Source organism: Cervus canadensis, chromosome 2 (genome assembly GCF_019320065.1).
Source record: "Cervus canadensis isolate Bull #8, Minnesota chromosome 2, ASM1932006v1, whole genome shotgun sequence".
NCBI lineage: Eukaryota > Metazoa > Chordata > Mammalia > Artiodactyla > Cervidae > Cervus > Cervus canadensis.
Window position 1 is genome coordinate 74,424,397 of NC_057387.1, and position 25,958 is coordinate 74,450,354.

Below are 25,958 nucleotides of genomic sequence, written 5' to 3' on the forward strand. Positions count from 1 at the left end.
GGGGCCTAAGAGGCACATCTTAACTTATTTCCCTGGGAAAAGAGGGATTTCTTCTCCAGAAGAGCTTCAGGCTTTGATCAAAGTACTTCTCACATGGACAACTCTGTAGCATGCTCTTCTTTGGCAAGTAGCAGCAGGAATTTATTCAGCGTCGGTTAATGATTCTCCCAAGCAATGCAGCATGGGCCAGCTGGTTTATAATATGGGAGGCTTAATATGGGAGACTTGGAGGGCATTCAGACAATAAAGGAAGACAAGGGGAAAAAATGGGATGGAAAGGTCCAGGTCAGAGACCCCATGCAAATATGAGAGAGGCAGCAGGAGCTGAGGAAGGTGGGTAAAAAGTGGGTAGAGAGAGACCAGCCTTGGGAAGAGGGAAGATGCTCCAGGCAAAATGAGGCATTTAAACCCGGGAAAACCATCCCCCTGGGCAGTCATTCTCAACTCTTCACTTTCATCACACCACAAGGAAAGAGGCACAAAGGCATTTACTGAAAATGCCAGCAATGACTTATTTCTTGGGGAAAATTGACCACACATCACTGAAAAGCACTAGAAAAAATGTCAAAACATTTTCTCAAGTCCCACAATACCCATGTTTATACCGTCTGTCAACATAAGGAGAACCAAGGTGAAGAAGAAATGAAAGCTTCAAGAAAAGAAAAGTTCTAAATTTTGTTATTTCTGATGGGTTACGTGGTTGGAATTTAAATAGACATTCCCCTCTCAAAGATATCTAAATAATATCTAAATTACAAGATCTTATTTGATGGTTTCTTCTTTACTTTTAGGAATACATCTGTATGGAGAGAGAATAAGAGAACTCCACCTTCTTTTACTTGCTTCTTTGCTTAGTTAAAGCATTTGCCTTCTTTGCTGAGAAGGTGCTTTTAAAAGAAGAGTCAGATGATAGTAGCAAAACACACAGCAAAACAATTTTGACCAGAAACATAGGGTGTTAGGGTTTTCAGATCATAAAAAAATAGCCAGTCAAAACCACAAATGGATTAAAAGAGAGGAGATAATTTTTACCAACTGTGGGAGTGGTGGCCGCACTCAAGGAATTGGTAGATGATATTGAAGAAGTGCTTTCAGCCCGGGCTAGGGGTGCTATCGGAGGAGGGCTGGAAGAATGGATGGGAGGGCTGAAAGGTCGGGGCTGCAGGGAGAAGAAAAGAAATGGAAAGTTAGATTCACAGGTTTTCCTTTCATATTTTTAACATCTCCCAGCTCCAGATATGACAACTCAGATTCTTAAAAGAGGCCAGGTGGCACCATTTTTTCATTGAAATTGATTATATCTACACAAGAGCTTGCGGATGGAGCCAGAGGAAACAAACTGTAATGGGCTACACTCAACAGATATATCACATTAAGAGAAGCCGAGATCTGGGATGTGGTCGGTGATGTTTCAGGATGGTGGACTCACATGTCCTTAGGGACTAAGAAAGTAACGTAAAGTGAGAGCTTATACCTACTGAAATATATCTGAATACAAAATACTGTAGTGTGCTGGCTAAACCAGATGTCAGGGACATCATTATTACCCTGTGACTCCTGTGTGTGAATTCCAAAGAAATTTACCTCTGCCAGAGTCTCTTAATTGTTCACACAGAATGTTTTCCACCCCTCGCCTTAAAACATGATGCAAAACTTTCAAAAAACTTCCAAAAAAAAAAAGTCATTGAGCCACCACTCTCCTTTATATTCACCCAGTGTGTACGCCACCAATAACTTCTCTGTGGTCTGGGGTCAGAAACCAAGATTTATCCTCTCTAGGAGTCTTCCAAAATCAGAAAAATATGGTGAAAGGAAACACCTCCCTTCTAAAGGATTTAGGACAATTGAGTATTATTATCTTAATTTTCATCAAACCCACTGGGGAAGAACTGAAGACCCCATGATCCTGTTCCTACTATTTTAGGCCGTGGCTTGAATGATGGTGGAGATTTGAGGGCAATTGAAATATACACTCTGATTGCAGTGACTTTCAGATTTCATCCATCAGGGCCATTTGTGCAGGCGCTGTAAGGCTTAGATCTGGAGTTGAGATGACCCATGTTCAGGCATTTGGACTCCGTTTGTCATTCCCACTGTATGCTTCTGAGAGGGACAGTGCAGAAGGGAACATACCACATCTCCGACTCCAGGCTTCCCTGGAGGTAGCTTTGGCCGAGACGGAGGCCGGGGAGGAGGTGGAGGTGGGGTCGTGCTGCTGCAAGGAACCAAGGGGGTGGCTGGCCGAGCAGGGGATGATGCACCTGAAAAACAAGCTGGTATTAAAAAAGGCCAGAGACACAGGTGGCCAAAGTGCTGTTATCATTTGATCCCACCTTTTCATTCCCACAGTACAGTGTTAATCACCAACACTTTCTTTACCTCAGCAGTTAATACAGTCAACACTGTAGCACATGGGGTTTGGATTTCTTTTTTTTCAATAAAGAAAAAAAATCACTCAGTTGAACTATGGTTGATGGCTGAAGCTGAAGCTCATTGCCTTTTGTTGTCATGTGACACCCAGTGAAAGGTAAATCCTTTTTATAACTCCCTGTGACAGAAAATATATACTTAGTACTCTTTTGGCTGGGTGAGTGGGTAGCTTTCATTCTGATCATGATACACATGAAACTTATGATAAATTTTCTTGATCTTTGCATATTCAGAATTTATGTCCAAGATGAAAACGGAGGTTAGAACTTGAAGAAAAAAGATTTTTCACATTATACGTATATATGTGTGCATGCGTGCTAAGTCGCTTCATTTGTGTTCGAATTTTTGTGACCCTATGGACTGTAGCCCACCAGGCTCCTCTGTCCATGGGATTCTTCAGGCAAGAATACTTGAGTGGGTTGCCATGCCCTACTCCAGGGGGTCTTTCTTACCCAGTGATTGAACCCAAGTCTCTTTTGTCTCCTGCACTGGCAGGCGGGTTCTTTACCACTAAGTGCTACCTGGAAAGTCCATAGGTGTGTGTGTATATATATGTGTGTTATGTATAGAAATACTTTTATATATCTATAAAACATGTAGAAGAGAATTATCCTTCTTACTGTGCTTTAAGATATGAGTAGTAACTTCATAAATGTAAGCAAACCCTTGATGGTAAGCAAAGAACAAAATATAAGAAAGTACATTAGCTATTGTGAGCACACTTTATGTGTGGAATCTTAACAGAAACACTTTGAATTTAGAGGATTTTAGTTTTTAGAGGGGGGCTGCCTAAGAACCTGTCTGTGTAGAGGTTGCCTGCGATGATTTTTGTGATGATTTTTAAATCTTGGATTTACTTTTCTGGCTGTCAGTGACAAACATGTGAAACACAGAGGACACACAGGGGTCAGCATGCATGCTAATGAGCACAGCAGAGGGGTCTCTAGACTCAGGGGTTTGCCAATCTTCAGGCATGTATCCGGGATATACGGGTAAACTACTTGGCTAACGATCTTAAGGAAGTCAAATCAATATTCCACATGGTTCTTGTCAGTTAACACTTCTCAGAGAAGTTCCAACTACTCCTGAGGCCTTTTCACTTTGGTTAGAAGCACAGGTATCAAATTACTCCAAGAAAATTCCAAGAAATTCTGCCCAAAGAAAATGTCTCCCCCTCCGCCCCCCCCCCACCCCACCTCCCCTCCAACACACCACAAAACTCTGCTCTCTGGAGAATCCTAGACCAGCACCTCCATCTCCAGATTTTCAGATTTTCAAAGAACTTTGAAATTTGCATCTTTGAATTTTCAGGTTTTCAAGAAACTTTAACTATCAAAACTCATCATCTCGGGATCTGCTTCCAACTTAGGAGAGTCCTTGGGGGTGAAAGCCTTGTTCCTCTATTTAAAGCAGTCTGAAATCTTGAGTTTGTTGTGCTTATCTGTGTGGTTTATTGTAAGTGTAATTACATTAGTTGAAACCATACTAATTACCACCCACCCCTACCAATATTTCCTATTCACTACTACCAACTTTTAACTGTTTTCTCACTTTTTATTTTGTTGGGCCAGTATCTATGCTACATATTTTACATGCATTATCTTATTTTATCCCCACAATAAGCTTTGGAGGAAAGTACTTCTACTATCTCAGTGGAAAGTAGGGCTCAGAGATATTCAATAACTTGATCAACGTCATATAGTTCAAACGGCCTATTTAACTACAAAGTCTGAGTTTTTAAATGCAGTATCTTGCAGCTATAGGTGGATCTTAGCCCCACATTTTGCACAAAGTCTGGTCTTCCTTTTCAATGGGCTGACTGCACTTTTCTCTCAATATAAATATCCTTAGTCTTTTGCTGATCTTCTCTTGAATAAAAGAATAGGGGATATTTCAACAGGTCCCACTACAAAGTTTTCTTTACACCCATGATGTTTTCAGAAGTGACAGCAAAGAGATGGGAAATAAATGTTTACACAGCAAAGTTTTTGTCTGGAAGTTTTATGAAACTGTTTTGGGGGTTCTATTTTGCTGGAAAACCATGTCATGGGGGTTGGGGTCAAAACGTCTATCCAGGGTTCTATTTCCAAGAAATGGTCTTCTGAGTCAATCCCAGGAAAAGGTCAGCTGCTTATCCTTTTCCTACAAGTTCCAGAAGGGAAATTTTAAAATCCAGTTTCAGTAATTCTTGGAAAAGTGGTAACGAGTTATCATGGAGGCAATACGAAACACTGAAGAAATTGAAGAAAAGTCAGATGACCTGAGCTCTGGTTCTACCCACCTCCTATTAACTATATGATCTTGACTTCTCTAAACCTCAGCTTCATGTTTTAAAATATGGGACGTGTTTCTACCTTACAAGGCAGTTGCAACAATCGAAATGGAAAATACTTATTTAAGTATTACCAAACCATAAAATACTACACAAATGGAAGGCAGTTGTTGATGATGGTAAAATTTGTGCTTTTGATACAGATACAACTAAAACTGAAGAAAAAAGTGGCTAGTTAACTGTCTGTGTTTTCCTTTTGGAGTACCCTGTTTAACTTACTTTTTCTATACTGAATTGATCTCATTGATTTGTTACGCAGTTAGACAACACCAAGGAAGTTTTAAAAAGCAAAACCCTGCTTGACAGCAGAGGGTAGTTTGGACCTAAGGAGTATTTCACAATTGAACTAAGGCCTCACATGATGTTGTGAGATTATACAACTATTTTGTATTGAAAGAGTAAAGAGGTTTATTTGCACATCTCTATCTGTATTCCTCGATCTTCAATTCTACTTTTATTTCTCCTTCAAGCAGTGTTTATTCCCAAGACAAAGTTAGAAACTAATTGGACAACATTGTTTAACTTTAAAAATCACATGTACATTATTTGAATTCGTGAATTCAAAAAGTTGGCAACCACTGACATGGTCTTAATCCATCTGCTGCTCTCAACCTGAAATCCCATCATAGTTTCTTTGGTAACTCTTGAGGACTGTAAAACAATGGCTCCAACTTTCATTTCTTTTTGCTTGTGTGTGTGGGGGGGTGGGGGTGTGTGTGTGTTGTGAGGTGGGGGGTGCAGCTGAGGAGACGTGATCATTGGAATCCAACAAATCTCAGGTCAGACAGATCTTGACTTTGTTATTTATTGCTTTGTAGCTGTGGCTAAGTCCTGTCTTTGAGCTTCCATTTCCTTATCTGTAAAATGAGGCTACTATATCACAATGTTATGGGGGAGAATCAAATGAATGAAAATATATGTACTTTGAAATATGTAAAGAAACATTCTTTCCCAACTTGTGTTTCTTAGAACACAATTATACCATTTCTTTGAAGAAAGTATTAAACGTCTGTGGGAAAGTTTTCATACTATGTTTCTTTTAAGGTAACTGGCACATTAAAAGCCCTAAAATAGTATGGTTCAATGGAGTTTTCCACAATGATGAAAATGTTCTGGAATAAGTGCTGTCCAATAAGATAGCCATTAGTCACATGTGCCCACTGAGTTCTGAATTATGGCTCCTGCATCTGAATAACTGATTTTTAATTTTAATTAATTGCCATTAAGATTAAAATAGCCACATATGCCTAAAGGCTTCCATATTGGACATTGATGCTCTAAAAAAACTTATAGTTAGGAAATGTATTTGTTTGATTCAACCCCAGGTAGCTCAGACTCATTTGTTTATGGATGTGTAGGGTTTGTCTGTTTGTGTTTAGCATCTTTTAATATTGGTTTAGTTTCCCCAGTTGGGAAATGTTGAACATTCTGTCTTTACTAACACTTCTCTTTCCCTGGTCTCCAAAATTGCTACAGGCCAAGGAAACACTTTCTCCATTCCATCCCCTCGGCACACAGCCCATACAGGGGAAGAGATAGTCTTTGCCAAGAATCAGTGTCTGCATTCCAGTAAAGAAATGTTCTGGCCAAATTATGTATTTTAAATCTTTGCCATAAGGAAATTAAAGTTCTTGAAGCAAATTCTTAACTTGCAACTTTTTCAACAGCAGGTAACTATTCTGATCCACAAGTACTGTCTAAACTTGGTCAGTGATGGTCATCTTGCTGTGAATGAAATTTTAATGTAGATACACAGTTTGAGATATACAGGGAAAGTTATTCCCATCAAGCTGTTATAAAAAGCAGGTAATGAAAACCATTACTAATCTTTAAAACATGAGACCGTATCCTATTGTTTCAATCCTAAGTTTATATTTCTGCCAATCTGTGTACATTTCATCAATAAAAGATTAACAAGCAAATAAACTGGGACTTAATTAAGGAGATAACGGTGCACAGTTTTATTTATTCATGAGTTTCACTGGCCCAGTTTGGTCCTCCACTTAGAAATTCAATTCTTTAATATTAGCAAAGTATAGTGTTTTCCAGCTCAATTATTAAGAACCAATAGTCTTTACTGGTAACACTTTCAAGTAATTTTAAGTAAGAATATGGAAGTTAAACATTAAAATGACAACAAAACTGCCAAGGATTCCAGAAAGAAAGCTAGAGCTTCTCTCTTTATTCATTAGATCAATGATCAATTCAATTAATCAAGTATATCCCAGAACTTTGTAGAAGGTGCTTGAGGAGCCTGGTGAGTAATAAAGTTGTCCTGTCCTCCTCTCCCCCAACTAAGGGTGTTAACTTTGGGTAGCGAATAGTGACCAGGCCACTGGAGAGAAGGTATTATTCCTTGAAAAGCACTTTCAGAAGACTCAGAGCCTGGCCCAGGAAAGAGTCCCATTCAAGAGAGTGGAAACATGTCTCTCTTTGACAGAGGACAACCAGCTTCTTTTGGGCTGAGGTCTGAACTGTAGGCTTTACTTAGAGGCCCTTTATTATCTTTACAGTGAGGTAAGGATCCTTACATCACCCCAAAAGATCTAAAAAAGAAATAGAGGATGGAGGTGGGGCTCCAACCCCCCAGAAATACAGAATGGAGCACAGAGCAGTAGGTTTGAAGAAAAGACTTTTGGTGATCTTGATGACACTGTGTAATATAGGTGCATGTCAGGGTCAGATAAGTTTGTGATATTTTGTCACTAAACCTTGCCAGGGCTCCTGGAGGGCACAGTGGTTAAGAACACAGGCCTGGGATCAGATAGACCTGAGAATGAATACCAAGTCTATCACCTCTAGCAGTGTAAATTTAGGCAAGTTACTAAACATCCATGAGCCTCAGTTTTCATATCTGTAAAATGGGGGAAATAAGAGTATTTACCTCATGAGGTTGTTATAAAAATGAAATGATGTGCATAAAGTTCTTAGCATGAAGCCAGGAAAAGAAACTATAGCTGTTGTTCTTAATGGCAAAATAAAGGCTCTCTAGGACACTATGGTAAACAAACCTGCTGATTTTGTTTTAGCACAGTTTTTCAAACTTAAATTTTTGTTTTCCCTTTCTGGTGAAGGAGGGGAACACCTGTGATACAAAACACTGATTTTGTGTACAGTACAGAAGATTCTCCAGCCCTCTCCTTGATCAGCTTGGATGTTCTCACTTTAAAGCTCAGAGCAATTTGCAAATACAGAGCAAACATTGAAAGATGTGCCCTTGAAAGCAGAAGCAATGATGACTATTAGAACAGAGACAAACATATTTCCTTGCTGTCTCTTAATAGATTTGAATAATTTAAACTTGGTCACGTCTTTAAAAGCAAATAGAAAACAAATAGCCCTTGACACCCCTGAGAAGGTACCTAACAAAAAGGACAGGAACAAGAGAGAAGGCACCAGAGGATCTTGGTAGACAAACATGAGCACAAATGGAATGAGTGATACAGAAGAAGAATGCATTAGGAATATCTTGATCTTTCCTGTGTATGCATGGCAGTTCCCATCCTTTCATCATTAGAGAATACAAAATGAAGCTTGAAGCAGGAAACAAGAAAAACCAAAAAAAAAAAAAAAGAAAGAAAACCAAACAGGAAAACCAAAAATATCAGATTCCATGTCAATATTTGCATGTAGAGTCCCAAAAGGTACATTTGTGACAAACTGCTTCATCACCTGTCACCACACTTAGAACCAACCTTATAGGCTGACTAGCCTGTCAAATGATGACATCAGAGAGCAGTTTGTTTCAGTGGCAGCCTGATTAGGCTGGAGATGCAATAAGGCAGCCTCTTTTTTGCTGTCCTCTAAAATCTCCTTTTCAAATCCTACTTCTTTTTCTCTGAAATAGTTAGAGAAGTTAATATAGTTTTCCCCAATTAAAAAAAAAGGAAATAGAAAATACACAGACCTACAAAAACCAGGGCTTTTGGAAAAAATACAGATTTATATAACACGGTGATTAGAGTTGATAACACTGTATTGTATGATTGAAATTTGCCAAGAAAGTAGAGCTTAAATGTTCTCATCAAAAAAAAAAAATAAATAAATAAAGGTAAGTATGTGAGGTGATGGATGTAATAACTTGGTGGGACAAATATTTCACAATGTATGTGTGTATCAAATTATCACATTGTACACTGTAAATATCTTATAATTTTGTCAGTTATATCTCAATAAAGTGGAAGAATTAAAAAAAAAACAAAACATAAAACAAACTAGGTTCCCTGTGGAGACATCTGATGAGGAAATCAGACATTTAACTTGAAGCACATTTTCTGTGAAACCTGTCTTTCTAGAACTTTCCTGAATTCTAAAAATGAGATCATAGCTTTCTTTAAAAAATGGAGATCTTATCTGCAGGGTGGAAGGGCGCTCCCAAGGGTCAGGAGCGCAGGGCAGGACACATCCACAGGCGTGCACTATGACCGCGAGCACTGGATGGACTAGGACACGCCACAGGGCACAGAACACCCACAGCAGAGGAGGGATGGCTGAAGCTCTAAAGCCAGCTGCCAGGCAGGAGGAGGGTGTTGCTCACACTGCGCAGCCACGGCCATTCCCGGCACACGACGCACACTCAAACAGTAAGACGTACCACTGGTGGTCCCCGCACCACTGCCCGAGCCGGGTCCGGGGGATGAAACCACAGTCCTGTAGGTGGGTGGTGGTGGGGGAGGCGGAGTTGCTCTCTGTCCCAACCCAAAATCTTTAGGAGATGAGATTGTTTCTAAGTAATCATCTTTAATGACGTTCTGCTCAGCGACTTTCTTCTGGACTTCTTCTAAATTGAGCGGCGATGGTACATTGCGAGGAGGACCCGGAGGTCCTGAGGGGCCAGGAGGACCCGGGGGGCCCGGAGGTGGGGATTCAGCTGGGTTGTCTGAGGCAGCTGGTGGGGACACCACCTTTTCCCTTGGAGTCAACTCTGGAGTAACACGTTCCGGGGATGTGTCAGAAAAATGGACCCACTTGTCTTCAGCGTTAACAGCAACAGACTTGGGGGATAACACGGGGCCAAAAATGCTGTCCAAATCATTGATGGATGGTAGCTTTTCAATTTTGACCTCTGTGGCTGATTGGTCATTTCCTGTGGTTAAAGTAGTTGATTTTAAATTTTAATTGACTTTGTTAAAATTACTTGTATAAGGTGGGAGGGGTGAGGCAAAGCCTGATAAATAGGTTATCTTGTGAGGTGCCAAGGTGGGCATATTTCATGATGGAAAAATATCTTGATTGCAGTTGCAGGGGATGAGAGAGTCCCCTGCCTCTCTGTTGTGAACATTACCTTTTCTGCTGTTATTTACCCTTGTGTGGGGCGATCTGACTTGGCTACATCTACCATCACCAGAAGTAAGAGCATGCAACTGCCCTCCAGGGCTGCTCAGAAGAGAGCAAAGTGCAGTCGTTCTGAGAAGGCATTCTCAGAAGTGTACAGGCTCTGGAACTGCAAATTTCAAAAGGGAGGTCCCTTTGGAAAGTTTGGCCTACTGAAATACATAGGGCAGAACAGAAAAAGAAATGATAGCTGAAAATCACCCTCATATTTGATGAAGACTGTCTACCCTAGCATATTAAATGAAACTGGTGAAACCAATGATAATATATGTTAGTTAAAAAATTATCACATCATAAGTAGTTGTATATCTTCTACCTTGAACACACCAGAAACACAGCACAAAGATTATTTAAAGAGATATCCCCACATGAATATTTACAAATATACACATACACACCCCACGCACCACACACATAGGATATTGAGAATTGTTACATACAAACCATTTAATAGGGAAGAAAATTATAAAAAATCTTTATAATTTCTTTTCTCATCAAGTCTAACCTGTTAATACCATAGGCATAACTGATATATATATATCTGAATTCATGAAATAAAAAGTCTGTTTTGCTTAAATATTAGCATTAGCTATTCTTTTTAATTCTTACCAATAATAAGAGAAAAATTAAAACTATCTTCTATAGCTTGGCAGGAAGTAGTTGATAACAACTGAAATGTGAGGATTTTTAAACCAGGATTATTCAAATTAGAAATTGTTACCTAAATAATTGCAAGGCATGAGCCATTTTGCCTTTAAATAACCTTTTAGCTGTAAGAGTAGGCTTAGTATTCTTCTATTTTCACAGTTGAAAAAAGTTACCCTTCAAGGTTTCAAGGCTACGAATAAATGGGATAGCAGTTTGCTGGGCCCCAGTATTTATAATTTCACTGCTGTAGACTTACTTATCTCTAACATACTCATGAGACTACAAGGGGCCAAAATGGTTTGAACTTGCAAACACCTTTACCTGTGACACACCGGATGACTTCCTGTTGGGTTTGAGTCAATGTAAATTCCATCAGTGACTATGTCTTGCATTTGCCCTTGTTGATAAATAACCCCTCTGTAGTTATCAAACTCACCAGATTGCATAAATAGCTATGGGTGAAGCTGCAATAGAATCCCAAAGGTGATGAAGAACTACATTCTAAGGACCCAGACACATAAAATAACTATCACTGCTTCTGAATTGCTAGTCCAGTAAGAATGGGTACATTATAAATTGTAGGAATCCATAGTATTGATTTTAATAGCTGGTAAAAATATGCCTTAGAAGTCATCTGTCTAAAGGCATGCTGTAGTTCCTTGTCATATTTCATCATCCTTACACATCGCCTTGCCATGGGATAATAAATAATGACTACTGGGAAAAATCCTGCACTACCCAAGCTGCATATTCCAGGACCCATTTTATTATTATTGTGGATTACACAATATTAATTCTAATTAACTTATCAGTGCTTAGAAAAATACGAATTATGCCTTGAGACTTTTAATTCTTCAGTCATTTAAAATGAGGTCCAATGAAGTGAGATGTCAGTTAAACAATGGCTTTTAATATTGAGTTTTTATTTCTCTTATCTCACAAGTAAACATGACCTTTGTTCAACAAAATTATACAGAGAAAAATATGAGTTGAGAAAGTGAAACTTTTTGTGAAACCTGGAAGTGATACTTAAAAAAGTGTAAATAGTAAACTGTAGTGGAAGTAAAACTAAATGCAATCATTTTCATGTTTAGTCTAGCCTATAGATTTCAACACATCAAAGGCATGTTGAGGTCCAGGGCCACTGCTGATTGCCACACCATCCTAGGACAGAAAAAATAAAGCTTACCTGGTCCAACTGTTAAGGGGGAGCCTGTTCGGGGTGGGGTGGCTGGTACATTTTTTGGAGGCAGTGGTGGAGGAGCTGCCAAGAGATGAGAAGCCATTCATTACTGATCATTTTCTCCCTAAGTTATGTAATATTTCCCAGATAACCAGGATTTGGGCTTTCATTCATATTCTGCTATTGGAAAAGGGATAACTATTAGCAGTCCATATTTTTTTTAAGTTCAAAGCTTAGTGATTGAAGCAGGACTCATTCAGATTCTTCCATTTTATGATAGGAATTTGTCAAAAGAAAGTCAGATAATAGCAACAATAATATCACTTCATTCATTCATTCCTTTGTTTTATAAGCATCAAAAGCCACCAAAGTCCTGTGACCTGTACTAGTGAAGGACATGGGGTTGAATACAATGAGCCTCTACCCTCTAGGAATTTACAGCTGAACGAAGGAAGACTGTGGTCACAGGCAACTGCAACCCAGAGTGTGGTCAAGGAAATGAGAGCAGCCTGGTGAGGGGCTTTTGATAGAGTCAGGATATTATAGCTTGGATTCAGTCTGGAAAGATTTCTCAAAGTGATGTCTTGAATTTGGGTATATTTTTGAAATCTATAGCAAAATGATTCGGGTCAAGGAAGAATGAACAGATTCCTTTGGTGGAAATTATAGCTGAAAAAAATCCCTGAACTAGAAAAACTATTATCTTCCAGCCCAACCCAGAGACTCATCCTTTTGAACTGGCCTGTCACTTTGTGGGCAAAGTTAAGAATTTCAACAGGTAAATCTTTTTTTTTTCCTTCATTCTTTAAATGTATGTTTTCCTCTCACTGCTATACTTGGTAAATTTGATGAGTTTCCTTTTTCTTCGGACTTCTTTCCCCAGTTACCTGGAGGAGGCGTTAGGGGCATTCTGGAACAAACAAGGATGATGGCTCTGCTTTGAGATAAATGTGCCCCGATCTCCTGTCTCAGCTTCTTTCTACCATATGGCATCATTCCTCTTGTTCTCCAGTTAAACTCTTTCCCCTCAATGTGTCCTCTCTATCCTTTGAAGCCTCAGTTGTTCTCTAGGACAAGCAGAGACCTTATCTGACTTGGTTAGCTCTGTGTTGTGTGTTAGCCCATGCCTAGAACATAGCAGGGTCTTTAGTTCACTTGCTTGTCATGCCTACATAAGCCTATTGAATGAATGAATGAATAAGCCTGTGAGATGTCACACAGAAGCAGCTGTGGTTCAAAGTTACCTCTTTTACTTTATTTATTGTATTATTCTTGTCTCAATCGACTGTCCTAGGCCCCTTAACTCTAATGCTTATTAGAATAACATCTCTTCTTAATATTAAACAGTCCAAATGTTGCTTACGTAGACTTCCTAAACATTGCCTAATTTCATTATGCAGACAGACAGTAAAATGAGTCACTTATTTTTCCAGACAGAGCAGACACATAACTTACTTCCAGTGGGAAAAGGCCTTGTTAACTTTGGCGACTCCATGCTTGGATTAATTGGTTGGCCTGAACCCCATATCTCAGGCTGATCTAAAAGAACTGGAAACATAAAAAGAACATTTCCCCGGGTGAGTTGAAAAGAGAAACATCCTGATTTTAGAACTTACAATTTCAATTTAAAGGGGAGCTTCACAAAATTATTTCTGCCTTGCCTTAGTCCTAGTAAATTAATTTAGAGATGTGTTGTTCCTGATTCTCTTCAATCAGAGAATGGAAAAAACAGCAGGGTGTACATGTTTGTGTGTGTGTGTGAGCTCGTGTGCAGAGGGATTATCTGTGTGCGGACATATAGCTAAATAAAAACTTGCAAAACAGAGTGTCTGCATTCTTTTCCTGGTGGGTCACTTAAGGACATTCTAAATGTTAATACATTTCTGGCACCCACTTGAAAATACAGGCATTATTCCCATGGACATTTGTTTTAAGTTGGTTTATTTAAAGTTTGCCAAGAATATGCTTCAAGAATGAAAATGTCTGAATTCTGTACAGTGCTTCTCACCTTTAAAGGATCTTATGGGATCTTTAAACAAGCCTTTTACAACATTATGAAGAGAAATTAAATTATTTAGAAATGGTGAACATGTTTAAAGAACCAGAAAAATAAACAAGTGCTTAGCCATCTAAGGGCTTCCCTGTTGGCTCAGTGGTAAAGAACCTGCCTGCCAATGCAGGAGATACAAGAGATGTGGGTTTGATCCCTGGCTTGGGAAGATCAGGGGAGTAGGAACTGGCAACCCACTCCAGTGTTCTTGCCTGGAGAATCCCTTGGACAGAGGAGCCTTGCAGGCTATAGTCCATAGAGTCGCAAAGAGTTGGACGCGACTGAGCATGCATGCATGTAGACATCTAAAGTAAATCAGGGCAATTGGTATTAGGCCTAAGGACAATGAATCTAATATTTCTTCTATTTTTTGTTTTTTTCTTCTGACTTTTTTTGTTGCTGTAGTAACAATGTGATATACCAGTTCTTCTCATCACCTCTCATGTGCCAGGGTCTCTGTAAGTACTGCCTGTAATTCACTATGTTGTAAAACACAGGCTGGGAATTAGTTGGATGTGGATTTGATCCAGCCTCCATGGGGTCGCAAAGAATCAGACACGACTGAGCGACTGAACTGAACTGAACAACTAGGACCTTAGGCAATCCATGTAACCTCTGAGCTTCCCTTCCTTCAGTGCAGAGACAGTAAGAACCATCTCTAAGAGTTCCTAAGTATTAAAGGAGGTAATGTATATAAATATAATGTACACAAAATACCTATCATAAGGCCAATAGCTATTATGATTTTCCAGTCCTCACCATACCACCACGTGGTTGATATTGAGGAAACCAAAGATGACAGTGATTAAACAACTTGCTCAGCAACACATGGTGAAAATAGAAGAGCTAAGATCTGATCCCAGGCATGCATACCTAACTCCAAAAAAACATACTTTCCTCTCAGGCCTTGTAACCTAGTGAAGGAAGAATCAATCAAAAATGTAAGAGTGGGTAGATAAGAAAAGTAGGTGGAAGAGCTAGTATCCTTGGTGCCAAGGTTGGAACTTTACAGAACTTCAGGGGCTGAAACCACCTAGAGAATAATCAGGCCAGGATTATTGTGTGTCTCCTCTTCATCGCAGACCTCAGTGATGGCCTTAGTTTTGCTTTTTGTTTTAACGTGAAAGCATACATTGTCCAATGATCTGACACAGCATTTTGTTTTTTCTATGGATTCAGTGTGGAATACCACTTTGATTTCTAAGAATGGTTTTCTATTTTGTATAGTAACTGAAGGTGGTTTGATTTGTTACATTTGAAATGTAACAAATCAAACCACCTTCAGTTACTATACATATCATTAAAAGTGAGACTGATCCCAGAGGAATTAATAAGATGACTGAGCAACCTTAACGCTGGGCCCCCTTTCCTTATGGATTCTAAGTTGCAGACGTTTAAATCACTGAAGGAGTAGTTAGGGATGCTCCTTATTCACTTTCCTAACTACATTAATGAAAAATACTCAGTTGTGGCTGCCTGCTAGTTGTCTCCCAGGATCCATTCTCCATTTCTGCTACAGTTAAAGCTTAGCTGGCCAGATGGCACTAAATTCTTGCTGATGGGCTCTGGCTGGAAGTGGTGTGCATCTATTCCAGGTTTTGCTCTTACAAGAATTGATAGTGAGTTCCATGGGTCCTCCCCCACACTTCTTTCTTCTGACTGTGACATAATGAGAATTTGAGCAACCCAGAGGTGAAGGCCACATGCTGGGGATGGCAGAGTTGCCCTTCAAGTCCTACATTGTGTACTTTGAGACTGTTTACATGAAACAGAAATAAAAATCTATCTTGTTTAATTTACTATACTTTGGAGTCTCTTTGTCACTATCTGAGCCTACTCATTATGCTTTTAAGTCTTATCGTCCTCAGCACTTTAATCTCCTTCACCAACGGGTTTTAGAAAAATCACATTTAATTATACACAATCATAGTGTTCTTAAATCAAATGATTTTTTATAAGAAACATTCCATGTTATCAAACACAGCTGCTGGAGATCCATGCATTAGACCTACATACATCTTAGGAATAGGTTAGATCCCTTTCATAAGGAGTTTCTTTTATGTCAGTAAGGTATACATTATTCACAGCCATCAAAAAATGGTTAATATTTAAAAGTTAAAATATTTAATTTTAGGAATTAAATTTAGTAGGTAAATCCAACAATAACAGCCAAAATGATATTTTTCCCATAACAATTTTTTTCTAAGTGTTAAATGATTTAAGGTCATTCCTGGGTCTTGAGTTTGCAAACAGTGTCTGTTGTGTGAGCAGTCCAATTGACACCTCCACTGATGAGGTGGACAAGAGAGAAAATGTGGTCATAGAGGCTAGATCACAATGACAGGGATTATGATGAGGAATTTGAAGCTCTGGCTCCATAGTGATGGCACTTTGGCTCATAAACTACCTACTCCCTGCCTAGTGAGTTGTACAGATTTTCAGTAATTCTTATTGACCTCTTTTGAAGAGTGAACATGTTAGCTCTTAGCTACCTCTGGAGGTAAAATTTCAAATCCTGAAATACTAAGAGGTCTGCAAACTAAACTCCCACGCTGATAGCACACCTAGATCAGAACTATTCTTTCACATGAAGATCTAGTGATACATTAAAAACATGCCTCAAAACACATTTATTCTAGATAAGTTATACTTTATTGAAAAGAAAAACAAATCCATAGATACACAGAGTTTTTCCTACCTTCTGTCTTCTGTTCAACAAAAGCTGATTCTAATGGTGGACCAAAGAGGGGAGCAAGCGCCGTGGTGTCCTCTGGAGGTTTTTTGCTAAATCACATACATCACAGCAAAACATAGAGAAAGGAAATATTAATGTCAAAAGAGATATAAAGCTTTCAAATATCTTCCACAGTAAGGCTGATGTATATGTGCACTTATGTACATACATAAATATGCACTCATGCTCTGGAGGGGCTAAAAAGCTATATATGAAGATGTCAAAAGTATGTGGACAAAAGAAATGGTAAGAGGTAAGATTCCTGGTTCTCAATAGGGTGCAAGGGGGTTGGTCCAACAGAAATAAGACAGAGAGAAACTCTTTGAAAGCATCAGATTCTCTAAACCTAGAAGAGATAATACTAAAGATGACTGTTTATTACAAAGCACCTTCTTCTCATAAGATCTCAAAAACCATTTATATCTGTCTTCACTGCATCTCTGTGTTGTAGTTAATGCAGAGTATGATCAGTGAATGTCAGGCACAGGGAAATTAAGAAACAAGCCACCAGGAAGTTCATCTTTGAATAAGAAACTTAGTCTACCAACTTTTAACTGCCATCCTCCCACCTCCACCCTACACAGTAGACTAATTATAACCTCCTAACACCTTAATATTGCATGTCTCAGAAAGAGAAGAATATTGAGAAATCAGGGAGAAAAGAAGGGTAATAAGTTCAATGCTCATCCTTTTAACTAATTATTGCTTAAATCGATTATTAACAAGAAGCACATAATCATCTCCATTTCTTCCCCAGACCTGATTTCTCTCATTGATCCTAATGAGTTTTATCTGTTTATTGGGGGATAAGAGGCAAAGAGGAGAGGAGAGGGGTTAGAGGAAAAGGGAAAGGTAAAAGGATCCAGCTTTTCAATAGAAATAGGAGTCTTTACAGGGAAACACCACTTATGTGCATAAGACTTACTTATCCCAAGGATTGTACAGTATGAAATATAATCTTTGTCAGAATCAGAAAGCAAAATAGAACATTCTTCTGGTGTGTGATGTAGAATGTATCACAAAACTGTATCCAACTAAACAGGCTGCTCTTTTTAAAAACACTTTTAATTTCAAAATAATTGGTTTACAGTGTTGCGTTGGTTTCTGCCATACAGAAGTGTAAATCAGCCACAAGTATACAAACGTCACCTCCCTCTCGAACCTCCTTCCTACCCATCCCCCCACCTCACCCCCCTGTGTTATCACAGAGCACCAGGTGGAGCTTCTTGTGTTACACGGCAACTTCCGTTACCATATTTGCATATGGTAATATACATACATCGGTGCCATTCTCAATTTGTCTCACCCTCTCCTTCCCTCGCTGGGTCCACAAGTCTGTTCTCTACATCTGCATCTCTATTCCTGACCTGCAAATAGCTTCTTCAGTACCATTTTTCTAGATCCCATATATATCCATTAATATATGCTGCTGCTGCTGCTAAGTCACTTCAGTCGTGTTTGACTCTTTGCGACCCCATGGACTGCAGCCCACCCGGCTCCTCCATCCATGGGATTTTCCAGGCAAGAGTACTGGAGTGGGTTGCCATTGCCTTCTCCGATTAATATATGATATTTGTTTTTTTCTCTCTGATTTACCTCACTCTGTTTAACAGGCTCTAGGTTCATCCACCTCACTAGAACTGACTCAAATTAATTTCTCTTTGTGGATGAGTAATATTCCATTGTATGTATGAACCACAACTTTTTTTATCCATTCACCTGTTGATGGACATCTAGGCTGTTCCCATGTCCTGGCTGATGTAAATAGTGCTACAGGGAACACTGGGGTACACGTGTCTTTTTGAATCATGGTTTTCTCAGGTTATATGCCCTGTAGTGGGATTGCTGCATCATATGGTAATTTTATTCCTAGTATTTTAAGGAATCTTTCTACTGTCTTCCATAGTGGCTGTATCAATTTACATTTCTACCAATAGGATAAGAGGGTTCCCTTTCACCACACCCTCTCCAGGGTTTATTGTTTGTAGGCTTTTTGATGATGGTGTTCTGTCTCATGTGAGGTGATACCTCATTGTAGTTTTGATTCACATTTCTCTAATAATAACAGGCTACACTTTGTAGGGCAATATAATCATATTTCAGATCAGCATTCCACATACCAAATGATGTCTTCCTATAGACCTTTAACTCTTTCATTAGTGAAGGGTTGCATATTCTGATAGATGTTACTTTAGATGACTACAGAGTATTTCCTTAATGGTCTCCCTCAGGCTGCACTTAGGCGAAATGATAACATATTTAAATCTGTGATGACCTACACACACAGGCAGACCCTTTGTTATTAGATGCTGAGAGTTTAGCTCAAAGGAGATTTGTTCCATTGTTACCAGTGCATGATACCTTGCATAAAACACAACTAACAGCTTTCATGCTCACCTTATGAGCTCTGGAGTTGGTGTGGAACGCCTGGGTCTCGCTACTTCTTCACCTGATGCATAGGACAAAGAAAGTTTTTAGGCATATTTTTACCATTTTTTCTTTTATGTCTTATAAGCTATGTTTGAAAACAGAGATTTAAATCCCATGAATAAGCAACTCCATGTGAAAACTTTGCAAGACAAACCCAGGAACAAACTCTCTCCCCTGGCAATGCAACAGTCATATATTAGGCATAAGTAGTAGCATTTTCTTTGGCATTTATAAAACCTTATCAAGGAATCACCATGATAAGCCATCAAATGGAAGATTTGTACACTGCAGAGCTTAGTGGAATAGCACACTGTTCTTTGAATGCCTGTTGCCTTGATCAGTTCTGCATTTCAATTACCATATGAGAATACCAAGCCAGGCCATATGTACACAGTGCATGAATCCAGCATTCTCTGCCTGTTCTTTTCTTGAAATGCCAAGAAAATGTTATACCTTTAACTAGGAACCATTCATTTAAAATTTCCTAGAATGTGCTGTATGCAGAAGAAAATCATGCCATATGTATATTATAACCTATCTCACATCACTTTGGTGTACTAAAATTTTCATATCAAATACACAAGAATGGGCATTGCAGCTACCTTCAGTTCCTTCTGCCCTCCTCCTCTCCCTATCCCAATTAGCAAACACACACTTGATTAAATTCATTTCTAAAGTCAAACGACACAGCATGAGTGCTCAGTCGCTTCAGTTGTGTTCAACTCTTTGTGACCCCAAAGACTGTAGCCTGCCAGGATCCTCTGTCCATGGAGATTCTCCAGGCAAGAATACTGGAGTGAATTGGCATTTCCTTCTCCAAGGAAGGAAATAGCAATGTTTATCCAAAAACATATTCACTTTCAGGATTTAAATATTAATCATTCAGAACCCACTGAGCCCTTTTATCATTACAGGATTTCTTTGCTGTAAAAGTAAAAGACATTCATCAGCCTTAAAAATCAAGCTCAAGAATGTATATGTCAAATGTATATATACTCCAAGATCCAAGGAACTGTTTTGTCTTTTAAATTGTACTCTATTTCTGGTAGCTAGGATATACTTACTGGATAAGTTCCTTTTAATTGCACCCTAGAATTAGAAATAGACACTATAAGGTTTAAGACCACATATACGTACAATATCTATATTTCTGTCATTGCAATTAAACTGAACTTAAAGAAATGCAGATGGGGAAAAATGAATTTTTTTTCAGAATTGCATTCAAGTTAAAAATTTTAGACACCCACATATAAATCAATTTTTCACTTTACTCAAAGGTTACAGAGAGGAAGGGAAAGTAATAAATAATCCAAACCAGAGGAGGGGGTGGAAAACAACCCTTACCTGGGTAGATTTAGTAAATTAAAGCAAAAAAAAAAACAAAACAAAAATTCTTGAAATCTAGCATACAAGAAAGTAAATCCAAGTTTAATTTATATTTAATTTTTAAAAAGTATACGTATGATGTGTATTCTCTGCTCTTATTGAATGGGGTCCATAAGCTGCTTGTAGAAACAGTCATTAGTTGACTAATGCAATTTTTAAAGATTCATGTGGAAAATGTTAAAAACAAGGAAAATGTGAAGGCATTACCTCTGAATGGACTGCTCTATTCAGGGAACCAGAGAATTGCATTCTTCCCCACTCACACTCTCTACCTCAGTTTCTTTTACACGCCTGCCATGGGGGCACCAATCTATCAAGTGGGAATCATTCCTTCAGCTCAAGGCATTGTGATCCTATCGGAATGCAAATTTCCCTGGCAGGAATAATCTGAGAAGGTCATTTTCAGATTTTTTTCAGGCCCTAGCAGAAACTTTTTTTTGGTAACAAAGGATTGATTAAAGTTTTGATTCAAAACCACCATGAAAGGTTCTTAGAATGTGATGCTTCCAGAAAAGTAGACCACTAGAAGCATAATCTCGTAAGATGGGCATGGGTTTGGCAGGGCCTCCTTAGGAGAATGACAGGGGCAGAGTTTAGGATGGGGAACTGGAAGAACAAGAAACTTTTCAAAACTCAGACAATTAAAAGTTTGGTGGGTGACAGCCAAACACACATTTATTTCTACTCCTACTTTAGTGAAGGCGCAACCCGGTGGTCACAGATTTTTCTCTCAAATGATAGCATAAAAACTTAGGACAAGATACAGCATCTCTGTAACAGACCTATAAGAATCTTCTTTTGCTCTTTCCTAAGGTTTTATCAAAATTTTGTCTCATTTTGAATTCATTTGCAGTAGAAGAATAGTTTCAGTCTGAATAAGGATCCACTAGATGTATTCTGGTGACTGGCCTAATCTCTCAAACTATATTTTCCGGCTTGTCTTGCCTAATAATATAGTTTGCATACATGTGCCATATAGAGATTATTATGTTATTAGGAAAAATATTTTTAAGTTAATAAATACTTTATTTAATAAACATTTTAAATCAGTATTTTTAATTAAGTTTACACACTTATTTAAATTAATGCATATATTAAATAAATATGATCATTTAAATCAGCTATGGTCATTATGAGAGTTTTGATACAGGTTGGCTTTTGGAAAATAAGACTCCATAGACAAAATAATAAGAGAACAATTGTTTAAATGTAATTCAAATGGTTTTCCAGGTTGGAGAGCCTCAAACAGTCAGATTTTAATCAAAAAGTTCTGAAGGAAAAGATTGGGGGCTTTAGGTTCAAGTAGTCAATCATGAGGTTGACATTGAGGGGATAAGACCTATTTAGTATAAAGAGACCTGAAATTCAGGAGTTGGGGGACCCCAGAAGCTGTATTGAAGACCTTTTGATCTCTGTCTTACACCTTTATTTAAAATGTAATACTCATGAAACCAAGAAAGATACACAGTTTCCTTGGTATTTTTTGGTATTCATCATTTCCCAGTGTATCAATTCATTTGAAAGCCATTTAATTGTGGAGAGGTACTAGACAAGAAGCCCCTGTAATATTTTATTAAATATTCCTCATGAATGAACAATCACTATTCAAGAGGAAGCAAGACATGGCAGAAATATGCACGCAAACTGTTATTTAGAAATTAGAAAGAATAAAATCACATCAATTTAGAGAGGAACAGATGTTCGAACCATCAGCAGTAAGCGTTCATCAACAGAAAAGAAAGTCCCATTGCCCCTGGATCTGGCATACAGATCTCTCAAGACGGCCTTGATGTCGATGCAGGACAAATCCAGAGCAAGGTTAAGGTGATATTGACGACACAAACCACATTCAGGAAAAACGCCTATTGATTCTAAAACCTTCTCCTCCCTAAGTGACCACATTTTCCTCCTCTAAAGCACTGTCATTATAGGGAGACTGTGAATAGATTCCTGCATTTTGAATTAGTTAATTCACTCTTTTTCTTTTGTTAAAAAAAGGAGTAACTTGTCATAATCTGAGACGTTACCCAACTGCTGGACTGGAATCAGCCATATAGTCCCTGCAGGTGGTATTTTTGATCATCAGCTCTGTGGCTTAATCAGAGAACCACAGCTTGTCAGCTGGCACAGAATATTTGCCTTCAGGAGTAACTGATTGATCCAATCGGCATAGGCCTAATTTCCAAGAGCATTATTTTGGTTCCATTACCTCTCTCAAGGGACTGACCAGGCAGGTGGAGGTTATTTCAAACATAGCAAAGACTCTTCTTGTTGCTTCAAATTTATCACACTTTCAACCTGAGGAAAATGACTAAGATTTACTCTGGACAGTGCAAACTAATACCGGTTTGCCTCCAATGATGAAATATATATATGTGACAACCTAGAAAGATTGACTTGAAAGCATGTTTCTTCCTCTCAAGATAAAAATTATGATTATGTATGATTGTACGTCAGTATACTGACAAATATGAGTTATGGTCCAGGGACTTATATTAAATTTAGGTTTGAAAACAATGTGGCCTACAAATTCTTTCCTTCTTTTCTTTACAGTTTTCTTATTCTATTATCACCTTGCTATAAATGTCTATGCTGATTTCTGGATAATCTCCAGGGCTTGCATACATGCACACCACACACACACACATATACCACATTTTTCACATTTAGCACTGGGAGTTGGGATACCTATTGTATTAGTTTAGTTTGTTATGGAAACATGCTCTGATGATCCTAAAACATGCTCTTGACACATGTAAGACCAGAGACTTATAGCCACTAAACCTAATTTGTCTGCCTCATTTACACTGGGTTATCATAAATTTAATAAGACAACCTGGCCACCTTGCCTAGGCAACAGTTATCTCTATACAGGTTTAAGGTAAAAATGTTGAGGGTTCTTACCGGGCTGCGCCTCTGTGATCAGCAAAAAGGAAGAGAGAACAGACACCTAGTCAGAGAATGATGGATCAGTCAACAGGCTTGGGTAATAGAAGACTTCATAAACAACTAACTAAACACTCACTCCAAGTAATCAGGTCAAAGGAAGGCAGGCAGCCATTGTGTTTGTGGCTTATTTAAACCATAAGGAGGTTTTGGAGAACTTTAAAGGGAATATATCCACTGTATGATATAGCTTTGCTATTGGGTATGTACCAGTTTCAGTTATGTGTACGTACAGACAAAGCAGAAACATACAAGAAAACTTTACTGATAGCTTTAAATGTCTTGTCATACGGAGTTTTTCTTCATAGTGTTTGAGGAGGGGAGTTTTAGAGACAGTAGTACAGAGAAAACTGTTTTCCCACACAATAGAGTGTTAGCACACATCATAGATGTGATGCATTTCCCACATAATTCAGGCTTTAATCAGAGTCTCCAAAAATCAGAGAACAGGATAAGAGATACCTCTTCTTTGCCTGGTTTTTCTCTTTAGTGTTCTGTGAAATGAGTGCTGATAATTTTTTTAAGGGTCTGTGTTCTTGGCCTGGTGACTTAAGCAGCCTCAAATGGATAGAATGTGATGGGGATGATGAGGAGCTCCTGAGAAGTGCAGGTGGAATGATAAAAACTGTCCAGCAGCAATAAAACTCTGGAGGGCCAGATGCCTGGAAAAACACGAGAAGCTGACACACAACTTCTTTCTTTCACTCTTCAAACCTTGATCATGGCTGCTATCAATTTACCCCAACAACCTCTGGTTGCTCTCCCTCTTTAGCATTTGTCTTTAGCAACAAGAGCGACTGTGATGCGAGTGGAGACGCAGCTGTTTCTGTTTCACTTTCAGGAGTATGGCTTAGCCCATGAGTTCACCAGAGGTTGCCTGGAACCCAGTTACTGGCCAAATTTCAAAATCTGGGCAGGACGCACAAACTCAGAAGTATCTAGAAGGTTGCTTAATGAAAGAGATGATTCTACTCTCTAGAACATAGACAAGAAATAAAAGCCTATAATCATTTATACCTGGGGGCTTCCACAGATCTCTAGTCCAACTGCCTCTGTGATATAGAGAGCAAAGTGAAGCTCTGAGGTCCAGAGCTAGGAAATGGATACAACCGGAAACAGACTTCAGAGCTCAGGTCTGCTAAACTCATGTTCTTTCTAGGACACCAAGCCTGATGTTGTTGGAAGACTCCAAAGACAGGGAGCCAGGAACTGGTAAGTAAGCTAGGATTTTAGAAATACTTACTCTAGTTGATTTTACTTGTAATATTTTAGACGTTTTTCCGATTCTATTCCATATTGATCCCACCTTTCTTATAAATATATGCATGATGCAATTTAAATAAAATTAGAAAAAAGGACACATGAGTATGTATTTCTGGGCTTAAATTCTTTTACTGACAAGTTGTTACTGTCTTTTGAGAGAAATTCAAGCACTCTTTCATATAAAGATTTAGAGTTTATAATTCTTTACCAACCAGGCTAAAGTTCTTCTCTAAAGAAGGAGATGTGGGCATTTATGATTTTAGCTTTAATTTCATGGCAAACAATTCATTCTTAAAAGCAGCATAAAATACAGCAAAGAGATAATTAAAAGTGATGCAATTTCCCCCAAGATGATTATGAGAAATAATGCAAAATAAAATGTATATTGCAACCATGCAGAGGCAGAAACTTAAATTCAATAATCTCTACAAAGATTATAGAGGACATTTGTTAAAATCATTTCAATTATATTAATTCACCCAAATTAAGTTCAATCAGTTAAAAACCTATATAGTTTAATCAATAGTTCCTGTTTGTATTTTTTCTAGTAAAGGTAACATGAAAAAAGGAACCTCAAGGAGCAGCTGTTGAAATTCATGTAGTCACAAGCTTATTCACAAGAATCCAGAAGATCCAGCTAAAAGCTGTGAAAAGCTCAGACCCAAAAGCCTCAAGATCCATAATCAAAAGCTATCTGAAACCTTCAAAAGGAAAGGGATTCCACAAGCCAAATTGAAAGGCTTTTTCTACACTAATTATCACCTTAAAGGAGCATAAAGCAGTTGTAGGTTTTGCTGAACGGCAAAATCATTCTTAACCCAGGAGGGGAGGGTCTTTCCTGTCAATAGTTTGTTTTACTCTTTTTCCTGTCATTTCCCAAGAATTCTGAGGTCTTAAGCATTCTATCTTTGTTCTACCAATATATAGAATTTGCTTCAAGGGTGGAAGGAAATATTCAGCATCTGATCTTGATATATTCTGGAAGCTGAACACTCTCTGTGTTAAATTGCAAACTCAGAAGCATGCAGGGCAAGGAGCAGGAAAGCTATGGATCAGGGCATGAGAGTTTTATGGAGCTTTGGTGAAGTGGCCACAACTCAGGGCCACTTGAACACAAATTATGGGCCTAATCCTGCCGAATCTTCAGAGTTGTCAGAGAATGGGCCTATTGATTCTGATTTTTAAATGGCACTCAGATTGTCTGCATGACCAAACAAAACAT

The 25,958-nt window shown here is 38.6% G+C and overlaps 1 protein-coding gene across 7 annotated transcripts in view; it reads right to left on the minus strand.

Annotated features, from left to right (window-relative positions):
- The window catches only part of SGIP1 (SH3GL interacting endocytic adaptor 1), a 228,096-nt gene that overhangs the window by 59,298 nt on the left and 142,840 nt on the right, over positions 1 to 25,958 (minus strand). For 6 of the 7 annotated variants that reach the window (XM_043461048.1, XM_043461047.1, XM_043461045.1 and 3 more), the window contains 7 exons: positions 20,206 to 20,230; positions 19,109 to 19,160; positions 16,676 to 16,761; positions 13,383 to 13,475; positions 11,934 to 12,008; positions 2,134 to 2,261; positions 1,033 to 1,159 (listed from right to left, as the gene is read on the minus strand). In XM_043461048.1, coding sequence (XP_043316983.1) covers positions 1,033 to 1,159; positions 2,134 to 2,261; positions 11,934 to 12,008; positions 13,383 to 13,475; positions 16,676 to 16,761; positions 19,109 to 19,160; positions 20,206 to 20,230 — 586 coding nt within the window. Of the gene's footprint in view, positions 1 to 1,032; positions 1,160 to 2,133; positions 2,262 to 9,356; positions 9,849 to 11,933; positions 12,009 to 13,382; positions 13,476 to 16,675; positions 16,762 to 19,108; positions 19,161 to 20,205; positions 20,231 to 23,431; positions 23,444 to 25,958 lie in introns of all 7 variants that reach the window. The other variant, XM_043461049.1, reaches the window with a different exon arrangement.